Source organism: Coenobita brevimanus, chromosome 92 (assembly GCF_032717465.1).
Source record: "Coenobita brevimanus isolate Jiangsu-jjx chromosome 92, ASM3271746v2, whole genome shotgun sequence".
NCBI classification, from domain to species: Eukaryota; Metazoa; Arthropoda; class Malacostraca; order Decapoda; family Coenobitidae; genus Coenobita; species Coenobita brevimanus.
In genome coordinates this window covers 18,127,882-18,141,688 of record NC_137045.1, presented here as the reverse complement: position 1 = coordinate 18,141,688, position 13,807 = coordinate 18,127,882, and the positions used below count along the sequence as shown (strand labels likewise).

The window sequence follows — 13,807 nt, the reverse complement described above, 5'->3', positions numbered from 1 at the left end:
TTGTGGAAGGCTTGTAAGTGTAGCGCGAGAAGTGCGTGCCGAAGTTGTGTTGTCGTGGTTGCATGTATGAGTAAGAGTCTGTATGTCATCGAGGTAACCTGGACAGGATGCAGACCTGTAAAAACATATGAAAGGACATACTGCAGCACTCTCTTCAATGTCAGACGCCGGATGGAGTTAAAATTAGGTCAGAAGAATTGATAGGCTCGCATACCACCACCCCACCGCCGGGACTCCAGATAGAGGATGATGGCCATCTATATTTAACCCTTCCCAGTTCAAAGTCTCCCCAAAGGTGAATAAAGTCGACTGGAGTCTGCAAGAATTAAACAAAAATACGTCATCGAATTGATTCGATTTCGATGTTATGCCTCTGGGCTGTGTTACACAAGCCGTTAACCCCACACAGCGCCCTGGGGGGAAGCGGGAATCACAGTAGTACCACTAAATGTAATCAGAGTGCGACGTTGCTTTCTCTTTGACAGTCAACTGTTTGTAGTAGCTAATAAGAATAGGAGGGATATTCTGATATACTCCACATGATGACAGAGTTCAGCCAAATGTATTACGAAGGATAAACATATTAAAAAATGTCATGTTGCCCTGAAAACTTAAAACCTTCAAAGGCATTTGATATCCGCAGACCTTGTATACTTAACCTCTTTGACGAACACTGTAATATAATGTACTTGAGACATAGTTCAGCCTCACATTTCATTCATAGGGCGACTCAAATTTTGTGTTATATTTACCTCATAAATAGTGTATGTATGTATATATGTATGAATGAATGAATAAATGAATGTGTATATGTATGTATGTGTATATATGTATGTATGGTTGTATGTATGTATGTATGTGTTTAAATGTATGTATGTATATATGAATGTATGTATGTATGTGTGTGTATATTTGTATTTACGTATATATGTATGTACGTACCTGTTTATATATATATATATATATATATATATATATATATATATATATATATATATATATATATATATATATATATATATGTGTGTGTGTGTGTGTGTGTGTGTGTGTGTGTGTGTGTGTGTGTGCAGTAGAATCTGTTCGCCTTTCTTCCCTGTATTTCATGTTTGGAGTCCTTGACGGTTGAGTGTGACGTATGGACAGAGGTGTATATCAGCATTAATATGTGGGTGATGATATTCACCCTTTTCCACTGCGTCTCATTCAAGCATATACGGATCTAGCAGAGAAAAAGACCCAGACAAAGCGAACAGACTTTAGCATTTAACTGTACTTATGTATGACGTTGTTACTCCGGGGGCCGCCCCCTAGCGTGGGAGTAGGGAAGACCCACCCTACCTAAAGCTCTCTTTTGGCGAAGGTATACCACTGCAAAATTTTGTGTTTCTAGGGAAAAAAAATATTGCCGTGCATAAAGGCTTTTGCCGAGACCCCTGGAAGCCCCCGGTCCCGCATAGCCTGGAACCTGACCCGAGAGATATACCACTTTGCAAATTTTGTGTTCCTAGGTAAAAAAAAAAAAAAATGCACAGCGGCATTGGCCGGGTTCACCGGGGGCCACCCTTCCCTCGGCCACCATGAGAGCGACTGTGGAGGATCCTACCCTGCCCATGTCTGGCCCAGACATAGGTCTACTACTGTGCAAAATTTTGTTTTCGTAACATATCCTCCATGCAGCATGGACCCTATCTTTTAAAACTGTACCGTGTATCAGTGAGTGACGCAATTACGTCCCTGTGGGTCCGGCAAAAGACACGCCGCTTCAGCCCCACGATAACGTCTCTGCGCCAAATAGCGACGTAGTGCCACGACCCAGAGGGGCCGGTGCAACTAACCCGTGGTTACTCCGGTCCCCCTCCCCCAGTGTTTTACATGATCAACAAATGATGTGTCGATTGCAGTTTGGCGGATTATACAAGCGGAAAGCTACTATAATAGTGGGGGACTGAGCACAGGATAATGAAAAGTCCACGCAAACGGTCGAGAACAAACTACCGGTACCATCTAGCCCTTTTTTCATTGTGTGAGTGGTGTTGACAGCATTGCTTTTATACAGTATTTTGCCCCCTTTTTTTTTTTTTTTTTTTTTTTACTGTTAGCGTAATGTTTACAATACTGATTTTTTATTCAGACACGTTTTTCGTTGTTAGTTTGGTGTTTACCGTTGTTTTTAGCTTGGTGTTCACAATATTGTTTTTTCTTTTTTTTTAGGCCCTTTTTCATTGTTAGCTTGGTGTTTACAATTTTTTAGGCCCAATTTTCATTCTTAACTTGGTGTTTGCAGTATTGTTTTTTTTTTTTTTTTTTTTGGATATAGGCGTAGTTTTCAATGTTAGCCTAACAGTATTGCATTTATTTTTACTCAGGCTTTTTTTTTGCATCGTTAGCTTGGTGTTTACAGTGTTGCATTTTATTGACCTGGCCAGGTTTCATCGTTAGCTTGATGTTTACAGTACTGTATTTTTTATTATTATTATTATTATTATTATTATTATTCTGGCCAGGTTTTCGTTTAAGTTTGATGCTTATTATTATTTTTACTTCGGGCCAGCATTCAGTGCCGCACTGTCATTGTCTAGTTAAAGTCGTTATTTGCAGACTTGCTCCGTAATGTTAGAGTTTTTTGTGTTGATAAATGCAGCCAGCGAATGTGTGTGTGTGTGTGTGTGTGTGTGTGTGTGTGTGTGTGTGTGTGTGTGTGTGTGTGTGTGTGTGTGTGTACATACGATGTAATGATAAAAGTAGTAGTTGACTGTGGAAATTGAATAATGAAGATACTAAAGAGGAAGTGTAGTGTGTATGAGGGGACGTGGGTGTGGGTGTAGGTGCAGCCGCGTTTGAGTTTGACACCATAAATCCTGTTTGCCGGTCTTGATCACCAAGTGGGGTAGCGCGTGAAGTGGTGAAGCACCATATTCACTTCACCAAGTAGGTCACGGTCTGATCAATACGTCAGCTGGCGGGGGCGGCATTATAATGCCAAGTGGCACACACGTCACCACTCTAGGCCCATGTTCTCGTGGACAAAGGAAACTCCCAAAACACTTCTCATACTAGCTTATTTCTGCATTTGATTCTTTAATATTCCCTTGTATTTTATACATGCTAAATCTGCCTATGTTAAATGTTGTTAATATTCTTGTGTATTTTATAAATGAAAATTATATCGATGTAAAATTGGTATAGATGACTTGAGAGAATATGTCGTATGAGAAATAAATCGCTAAGAGGTGCTGGAAAGCTTTGTAACCTTTCGTGAATCTAGGGTCGATTTCTAGTGGACGTAAGCGGCCATTTAGCACCTCTTCCATGGTAGATTTGTGTCCCTTGTTAAGTCTTAATCACCCATATGGTACCTGAATCTTGGTAATGCCGACATAGGTTGCATAAATAACTACAAGAAAATGCCAGCGTGTCATGTACAGAATAATAGGTGGCAGGGAAGAGGTGCTGAGGGAACTTAACCGACGAGAATTCAGGCCCGTCTCTCCTCACCTCACAATATCTCCCCACCACCTCACCTTTCCTCATACTTCATCACATCACACTGTACACCTTATCTCGTCATCACATCAAACCTTTCCGCCTCACAACGCCTCACACCTTTCACGTACGCGTACACCATTACACTTCCTTACAGCTCGCAATGCATATAATCATACCTGTCCTCTTCCTCCTCTTCCTTCTCCCCCTCTTAAAAATTTCGTCGATTACCCTTCCCAGTAATTTTGTCATCATGTTGCTATGTTTTAATCGTGTATAATTGTACTGATTCATCTTTTTCTTGATTATTTTATAGGACTTGTAGGCTTACGTTTTGCCTCTTGCTGTGCTTATGCTTACGTCAGTGAGTTACGGAAGAGTCATATAAGTATCTCTTTGTGTCCACCATTCACAAAATAAGGCATGTAGAGAGTAACCACTCGTGAAAGAGAGAGAGAGAGAGAGAGAGAGAGAGAGAGAGAGAGAGAGAGAGAGAGAGAGAGAGAGAGAGAGACCCTGCGCCTCTTAATTACATGCAGTAAGTCATTAACAATCCCCTTGCGATCATTTCCCTAGTACCGCTCCCCCTCGCACACACTTCTTGTCTGTTGTATATGGATGAAAGAAACACAGGTAAACGGGGGTCGTAATCCTGGAACAGTTGAAAAACTGTAGGTGAAAGGTGAAGACTATAATATAATTCGTTTCGTGTGTGCTGTATTGTGGTAGGCGTCACAAAACACTAATCTTGGTGAGTCTCTTTCACTGGTGCTGAGATTGAGAAGTTCAAATTGAAGAAATCTACCCGTGTGTTGAATTGTGTTTTATGCAGATACAAGTTTCGGCCCAATTTTGACCTGAAAAGGGTCCAAGTCGTACCATAACTGCTGTGTCAGTACAGCGAACTCATTTTCAATGCGTCCCTTTCGTTAACCCCTAAGGGCAATGGCTGTATTCCCTAGTATCCCTCCATCAAGGAGAATGTTGTTCGAATAGCATAATCATTTACAGTAATCATTTTACTTACACAGTGAAACAAGGTGCTTCGTTGCCCTAGACTTCAAAGCAAGATTTAGCCAGTCACAAGCTCTGGTGATAGGTTATGGCAACACTCACTTGATGTAGTGCTGCCTACTTTTTCTTTCATCTTAATGAGTCTTTTTCCTATGTCTGCCATCCTCCCTTCCTATTTCTTCCATCTTTTCTTTCTGCTTCAGATGGACTTAAACGGAATAACAAGCCTAATGCTTTCCTGTAACCCAGGAAACTGTTAACCATGCTGGGTGGTAAACATATAACTAAAGTCTGGGGGGGTGGGGTGGAACCTCCTATGTTGTCCCTGCGAACTGGGTGGCTGGATACACTGTGGCATCCATCCCCATGACTCTGTGGTGAGGTGCTGTCCACCACAAGGGAACGTTGGTTCACTGTACGAGATGGCCCTGCATGGGCGGTTCTCGCCTGTGGTTGATGTATCTGCTCACAGTGCTCAGGCAGATAGACCGGGGTTGCTCAACAGCAACTCTCTCTCTCTCTCTCTCTCTCTCTCTCTCTCATTAATTTTATAGTGACCTCTTGTGTGTGCAGTTAGATGCATTATATCTCTGTATATGATTCTGTGATAAAGAGATGTTTCTCAGGTCTTTAGGTTCAACTTCCTTATGATTATTTGTGCTGTAAATAATGTTTATGTTCATTCATATCTTCTGTACAACAGCATTTATAAATTAGACTGTTTATGTGCTTGTAGGCAGAGACTGTAAATCATATGTAATACCGTACCAAAAAAGTTACATACTAATTATTGTGACAGTTTTTTGATATTCTGTACTTTATACTGTATATAATTGTAGCTACAATATGCAATTTAGTTACAGGAGAAGCCTTTCGGATCATCTTTCAAGGTACTCAAAATAAACATGTCCAGAGGAATTATGCTTTCACTGTTATTATACTTACTCATGGAAATGTATAGTAGTTTGAACAGCAACATACCACTATTGGTGTATAATTCGCCTCATGACAGCTTGCTGACACCACCCTAATACCCCTCTCTCATCAACAGACCGTCAGGGAGGGCAGGAGAAGAATGACCCCCAGAGATTTGTGGAGGGGCTCAGTTTTAAGGGCAAGCTGATAGGCGTGCTGGCAGTGCTGGAGGCAAGAGGTGACCGTATGTGCCAGGAGGCCCTTGCGGAGCTGAAGATGGCACGGCGAGCAGCAGGGGAGCACAAGCAACGCATCGTCATTACTGTGGCAATGGATGGAATACGGCTGCGGGATGAGCGATCCAGCGTAAGTTTTAAGCTGCAGAAATTCTTTTAAAAATTTTATTCTGGGATGTCAAGCTGTATTTTTTGAGTGTTGATATCATAGTGCTGTGAGATGAAAGATCATACCCATGCTTAATATCCTATAAAAAAGAGAAAATGCTCCAGCATGTATTTGGGATACCTGTAAATTCACAGAATAAATTTATCATTCTGTCAAGAAAAGTAAGTATTACTGAAAAAATGCTGCCCATCATTTATATTGATGGATCCCAGCAGAAGCCAGGTGTAATGTTGTTGTTATTGCCCTTACTCATCTGGATGGGAATCAGGTAGACTGCTGGCTGAAATTGCCCTTCTGAAGTCCATCATTCTCTTTTTACAAAATAGGGCAGGAGTTAGGGGACACTGGTAAAACTGAGCACCAAAGTCACCGATTTATGTCAGTGCCATTACTTGAAGGCTGCCCTCTCCATTACCAGCTTAATACTGCTTAGTATATGGTATAGAAAAAAATAAATAATTATAGCCTACAGGTTCATGAGGTGGTTTGGATGTGTGGTGAGGATGGAGAGCGAGAAACTAATGAAGAGAGTGTATGTGAGTGAAGTGGATAGGGGGAAAGAGAAGGGGAGGCCGAGGATGGGATGAAGTGAAAAGGTATATGAGAGGGGGGAGTGTGAGCTGGGGGAGGGCAGTGAAATAGAAGGGGACAGTATGATATGGAGATGATTTGTTTGTGGCCATCTCTTGTGGGATTAAGATGTCTGGCTATCGATAGATAGATGGATAGTTTCATGAATTGTAGTTTTTGCTGCAGGGGCAACAGTGTTACCAAGGGTACCAGTAGATGTTTTCACTTTACCAGATATGATTGATCGACTGAAAAGTTTATTGTTGTGAAGGTATACAGAGTACATATACAATAAAAAGTGATAGGTTTTAACGTGAATGAGCGTGTATTTTTATTAAGTTTTGATTAGTCAAGTAGACCTTGCTTTGTTTATTTTTTATGTGAGGCAGACATATGACAGTGAGATTTTGAGAGAAGAGGGTAGAGACAGCGGCCTGCTGTTACGGAATAGCATTGCTGTATGGAACTCTAGTTGTAAAACATTGTAGATTTACTTTTCTTTTTGTTTGGCATGTGTATACATTTTGAGATTATTGTGGAGGTATTTAGAGGTTAGTGGGAGTGCATTATTAGTGATTACAACCAAGTGGTGTACATTACACAAGATCATGTTTATTTGTGCCAGTTGGTTGATCAGAAAACTTTTTGTTTCTTTTTATTAACTGGATATTTTTCCAGTTAAGGATGCAAATGTATTGTCTGTTGGTAATGAGACCTTAGGGTCAGTTTAAAATCCAGGATAATCTTTTATCATACCGAGGATATAAGTCAAGACTGGATGAGAGAAGCTACTGTAACATTGGAGGCGTGAAGTAAAAGAGCATGTTTGTGCCAGTCAGCTGATCAGAAAAGACTCATGTCATTCATTTTGTTTAACTTTTTTTTTTTTTCATAAGTTAAGGAAGCGAATGCATTGTCTGTAGGAAATGAAGCATCAGGTGCAGTTTAAATAGTCTCTTGTCACACTGACAATAAGTCTAAATTGGATGTTGCAAGAAAGTACCGTAACATCATAGGTGTGGAGTACGAATATGGACAAGAGCCAAGCTTAATAACCATACTTTCATGGTGTACTGTATAATATGCTGTAAATTTTCATTGTACTTGGGTATCTGTGATTTTAATTTGCCATACATACAAGCAGTAGATTTTTATATTTAAAAGTGTATTTCTGCTTTTAATGGCCTTTATATTTTCTGACACAAATGAATGAACAGATTTTATTGAGTTCAGTAGTCTAGTTTTAAAATCATTTAAATGAAACATAGTTTTAGAAACTGATATACAGTACTTAAATTATACTTTAATGGAGGTGAACAATCATTCCACTTACCGATATTATACAAACAAAATTGGACAGTTCATGGAGACAGTGTTAAGATGGTGGTGTGGCACTAAGGAACTTTTTGTGATGAGTGGGGTGTCTTTTTTTTTTTTTCCCCCCTGAAGTTCTTCCATATGGAAAGAAAGAAACCAACTATTTATGAAGAGTATTGAATGAAGATTCTAAAAGGTGATTGTGTATTTGACTGAAAATGACTCGTATCAGTCAACACTTGTAGTGTTGGTCCAGACAAACCTTCTTTTTTTTTCTCAGAACTGCCCTTCCAGAATTTGGGTGCATCTTTCACAATGCATCGTCTCATATGCCGCATAATACGGTAATAATCAGTTTTCCCCCATTCCGCACTTTTTTTTCTCAGAAACTGGGTTAAGGTATATTTTATTAGTTTCCAGTTCCTCCCTCAGGACTGCTTGTACCACCACCCGGTCCACAAGATATCCTTCATCGCACAGGACATGACAGACACCAGGGCGTTTGGATACATCTTTGGCTCCCCAGATGCTGGCCACAAGTTCTTTGGCATCAAAACTGAGAAGGCTGCCAGTCAGGTCGTCATAGCCATGCGTGATCTGTTTCAGGTATTAGCTAAAAGCAGTGTCACTGCTTTGTTTACTGTGTGTGTGAGTTCAGCATAATTTACCATAACAAACTCCACAACTGAATCACAAGTCTAATCATACTGAAGTACATAAAATTACTGTCCAATAAGACAGCAAGAGCCTAGAGAGAGGATGATAGAAGAGGTGAGGATAGAGTAATGGGGAAAAAAATATTTGAAGAAATATGTTGGCAAAATCAGAGATAAGGTAGGAACTACTGAATTTGAGAGAGGTAAAGGATATCTGGTCAAGTACCATAAATCGTGAATTATTTCTTCTTTCCTCATCCTTCTGCCTTTGGGTGACTTTACGCTCCCACTTCTGTCTTTCTTTCCTTCACTCCTTCCTATTCCTTCTGCCTAAGGGTGATCCTACACTGAGTGACAAGCCAAATGGTTTCCTGTACACCAGGAAACCATGTACTGTGCTGGGTGGTAACCGTATAACAAATTATGGTGCCTGGTTGTTGAGTGGGTAATTAAGGCGTTCCAATCAGATTGAGCTTGTGTAGGTTCATACCCAAGGGGTAGTTTGGGTTTATTGCTCATGTAATGCCACTCAGGGATGAGTGAGGCTGGTCTCTGTCATCTTAAATGTCAGGACCAACTTGCCCAGCCTCCGGCTCCTATGCTCTTCATGGGGTGGCATAGGATTGGATGATGGATGGATTGATTAGTTCATCCATAAAGCTTCCCCCAACAAAAGAAAATAATTGATATGCTTGTAGGGCCAGGCCAAAAGGGATATGCTCTAAAATAAAATTGGCCATGAACTTCAGGTATGACCTTTCAGTTTAAATAAAAGAATAATAGGTTTCAGCTTGAATTTCTGTCAACTGTTTTGGCTGCTGTAATACCAGTCTGTAGTGTTTATATTGTTAGCCAGTGTTTAGCATATTTTGATAGCTTGGTTGCCAAGAACAAATACAGAAGTACTGTGCTAGGTATGGGAATGCTGTATTCTATGGGAATTGAGTTCCTTGTTTGGCGGACTTCTGGGGGGAGGTGTGGCGGGGGTTCCGCCGGCATAGATCATGGGTCCAGGGCGAGATGGGGCTCGGGCCTGTGCTAGAGGGTACAGGGCATTGCGGTTCCCAGGCTGCCGCTTCTGCCCAATAGAAAGGGGCCCGAACCTGGGAGTAGCGCCCCAGGAGGCTGCCCTATCAGTGGGTGTATAATGGCGGGATAGTTGCAGTGCCAAGACGCGCTTGGAGGGTGTCCCTGCAGCTGTCCTGGCAGGGTGCCCCGAGGCCACTACCACAGCCACTGGTAAGCTGGTAGGCTAGGGGTCCCAGATCCATTGCCTGGACCTGGGATTGTGCAGTGAGTGGGACCTGTGCTGTGTCTGTCCCCATTTATTAATACTGAAGATGACAAAACAAAAAAGGTTTCAAAGCAAGCCTGAGGACAGTAAATCACCCATGGGGATGAGGGTGGGTTCATGGAATGTGGGAAGTTTGAGGGGAAGAGCAGGGGAAGTCGTTGAGGCATTCAGTAGGAGGTGGGTGGATGTGGCGTGTTTGCAGGAAGTCCGGTACAGGGGTGGATCAGCCAGAAAGATTGTTGGGAAGGACTGTTGCTATAAGTTGTTTTGGCAGGGGGGGACAGACAGATATGGAGGTGTTGGTGTGATGGTTGCGGAGAAATGGGTGGAATATGTTATGAATGTTTTGAGAGTAAGCGATAGGATATTGGTAGTGAAAATTCTGTTGGGAAGAAAGATAGCTGTGATTATATCGGCATATGCTCCACAGGCAGGATTGGATGAATCAGAGAAAGATAGATTTTGGGATGATTTAATACGTGTAGTGGGTGGTATGCGGGATGATGAGATAGTGATTTTGGGAGGGGACTTAAATGGTCATGTAGGTGAAGCAGCACAAGGTTATGAAGGAGTGCATGGGGGATGTGCATATGGTCTAAGGAATGCGGAAGGGGAAAGGATACTCGAGTTTGGGGAGGCAACGGACATGATTGTGTGCAACACATATTTTAGGAAAAGAGACAGTAGGTTAATTACGTATGAGTCTGGGGGAAATAGCAGTCAGATAGATTATTTTCTGGTTAGGAGGGCCGATAGGAGGTTAGTGAGGGATGTTAAAGTTATAGGAAGTGAGGAGTGTGTGCAGCAGCACAAACTATTGATTTGTGATATGGTGCTTAAAGAACAAGTGATGAAAAAGAGGACTTATGTACCTAGGAGGAAAATATGGAAGCTGAAAAACCAAGTAGTAAGGGATGCCTTCTATAGCGAGTTGAGGAGAGTGGTGGCTGAACAGGGAGCTGTAGACAGAGGCGTTAATGAACAGTACAGAGCCCTCAAGAACAATTTCTTGAGAGTTACTGATGTAACATGCGGCTGGACAAGAGGACCACCAAGACATAAAGTAACTTGGTGGTGGGATGAGGGTGTAGAAGCTGCAATTAAGGAGAAAAGAAGGCTTTTCCGGGAATGGAAGAAGGGTGGTAGCAAAGAGGAATATTTGGCTGCCAAGCGTAGGGCTAGGAGAGAGGTATATAGGGCAAAGTCTGAGTCACCGAGACAATTACTTGATAACCTAAATCATGGGGAAAGGAAAAATATATTTAGGGTGGCAGGTCAGGTGAAGAGGGATAATCGGGATATCATAGGTGAGCAGTGTGTGAAGAATGATGAAGGAAGGGTAGTGGTGAACAGTGAGGATATTAAAGATGCATGGAGAGAGCATTATAACCGGTTGTTGAATGAGGAGTTTGACTGGGACAGGGAAGGTTTGGAGCCAGCAGATCCAGTGTCTGGCCCTTGGCCTTTGATTGATACTGCTACTGTGAGTGAGGCAATAGGCAGGATGAGGGTGGGGAAGGCAGCAGGTGTGTCTGGGTTGACTGCCGAAATGTTGAAGGCCTCAGGCGATATAGGGGTGAGTTTAGTCACTGACCTGATAAATAGGATTATTTATGAGTGTGTTGTCCCAGATGATTGGCTGAAGAGTGTAATTGTAAATGTGTATAAAGGGAAGGGTGATGCCCTGGAAAGAGGAAATTATAGAGGTATAAAGCTTTTAGATCAGATAATGAAGGTAATGGAGAGAGTTTTAGAAGGTATGATCAGAGAAAGAGTGAATATTGATGAGATGCAGTTTGGGTTTAGACCACTGATGCCATATTCATTGTTCGACAGCTTCAGGAAAAATATATTGGTAGGAGAAGGGATCTTTATTTTGTTTTTGTTGATTTGGAAAAGGTCTTTGACAGAGTCCCTAGAGAGGTGGTGAAGTGGGCAATGAGAAAGCTTGGCATGGAGGAGTGGCTGGTTAGGGTGGTTATGGCCATGTATGTGGGTGCTCACACCCAGGTGAGAGTGAATGGAGATTTGAGTGATGAGTTTTCCGTGAATGTTGGTGTGCATCAGGGGTCAGTCTTGAGTCCCATGTTGTTTATCATGGTACTTGAAGCCCTTTCATGTGACTTTAGAAACAGACTCCCGTGGGAGTTGTATGCTGATGATTTGGTGTTGATTGCAGAGAATGAAAGGGAGGCGGAGGAAAGGTTTAGGAAGTGGAGAGATGGTATGGGGCAAAAGGGTTTAAGGGTAAATGCAGATAAAACAAAAGTGATGATATCTAGGGTTGGTGGCGGTACTGTCAAAGACGAGGGAGAGTGGCCATGTGCAGTTTGCCACAAGGGAGTGGGAAGTAATTCCATCTTGTGCGGTGTGTATGATAAATGGGTGCATAAGAGATGTAGTGGTATCAGAGGTAGACTGCCAGATAATGCTGATTTTATGTGTACGGTGTGCCGGGGTGAGCAGGTGGAGATCGTCAGACGTGAAAGGATTGAACTTGCTGGTGAATCTCTTGAGTGTGTGGAAGAGTTTTGTTATTTGGGAGACATGTTGTGTGCTGGAGGTGGGGCTGGAGCTAGCTCTGTGGCTAGGGTGAGAAGTGGTTGGAAGAAGTTCAGGGAGCTCTTGCCTCTCCTGACATTGAGAGGGCTCTCCCTACGTGCTAAGGGGTCTTTGTATGCAGCATGTGTTAGGAGTGTAATGCTGTATGGCAGTGAGACCTGGGCAGTGAAGGAGGAAGACATTCGCCGGCTCAGACATACAGAAATGACAATGATTAGGTGGATGTGTAGTGCGTCCCTGCGTCCAAGGCCTGGAGGGGCTGGGTTTACAATGGAAGAGTTGAGAGGTAGGATGGGACTGGAGTGTATTGGTGTTGTGATGAGGAGAGGTAGATTGAGGTGGTTTGGACATGTGGAGAGGATGGGGGATGATAATTGGGTGAGGGAGGTGAGAGGTGTTAATATTGGGGGTGGGGTTATGAGGGGTAGACCGAGAAAGACATGGGACGAGGTCATTAAGTGTGACCTTAGGGTTAAGGGACTGAACAGGGAGGCTGCAATGGATCGTGCAGCGTGGAGAGCCGCCATTAGGTGACCAAGGCCGACACATGCAAGCATGTTGGAGCCTTTAAAAACGAAAAAACGAAAAATCAGTGAGTGACTGATGGACAGCCTGATTTCTAGACGTGCTTTGTATCATATCGTATAATTTATAAATGCACCATCATGCTTGCATGCATTGGCGTTGGTTGTCTTGTGGTAGCTTTTCATGCTGTTCAGTCTCTTATCCACGAGGTCACACTGAACAACCTGGTCCCAGGTCATTTTCGGCCTGCCTGTAACAGCCCAACCCTTGACGTTCACACTTCGCACCTTCCACTCACTACTGTCATCCTCAGTCCTCTCAACATGCCCAGACCATCTCAGCCTATCCACCCCCCCCACCTCACCATAGCACCAGTCCATTCCAGTCCCATCTTTCCTCCCACCTCCTAAGTCGTAAACCTAGCCCTCCCAGGCCTTGCATTCAAGGGTGCGCTACACATCCATCTAGCGGGTAATCACTGTCACTTCTGTACACTTGAGCCTATGAATATCCTCTTCATTACTGCCCAGGTTTCACTACCATGCATCATTACACTTCTAACACATGTCACACACAAAGATCCTGTAGCACAGAAGAGCCCTCTCACTGTCAGGAGAGGCAACAGCCCTCTGAACTTCCTCCAACCACTCCATACCCTATGTACAGAACTAGCTCAAGCCACACTTCCAAACACATAACATTCCCCCCAATTAACAGAACTCTTTCACACACACAAGAGACTCAAAAACAAGATCAGTCTTTCACTCCTGACAGTCTCTATATACTTTCCCCAACACACCACACATACGAAATCAGGATTATGTCGCCGTCTGCCTTCACTACCGCTATTGTACATCTCTTATCCACCCACTTATCACAAATACTGCACAACATGGAATTACTTCCTACACCCTTGTGGCAAACTGCCCATGGCCACTGTCCCTCTGCTTTGACAGTACTACCACCAGCCCTAGTTATCATCACTCTTGTTTTATCTGCTTTTATTCCCAAACCCTTGTGCCCTATTTCATATCTCCATTTCCTAAATCATTCCTCCACCTCCCAT

General features: G+C 42.8%; 1 protein-coding gene across 2 annotated transcripts in view; it reads left to right on the top strand.

Moving 5' to 3' along the window:
• Positions 1-13,807, top strand: part of LOC145412207 (uncharacterized) — a 122,670-nt gene that overhangs the window by 46,362 nt on the left and 62,501 nt on the right. For both annotated transcript variants that reach the window (XM_080282133.1, XM_080282132.1), the window contains exons 2-3: positions 5,549-5,778; positions 8,137-8,310. In XM_080282133.1, coding sequence (XP_080138259.1) covers positions 5,549-5,778; positions 8,137-8,310 — 404 coding nt within the window. The remainder of the gene's footprint in view (positions 1-5,548; positions 5,779-8,136; positions 8,311-13,807) is intronic.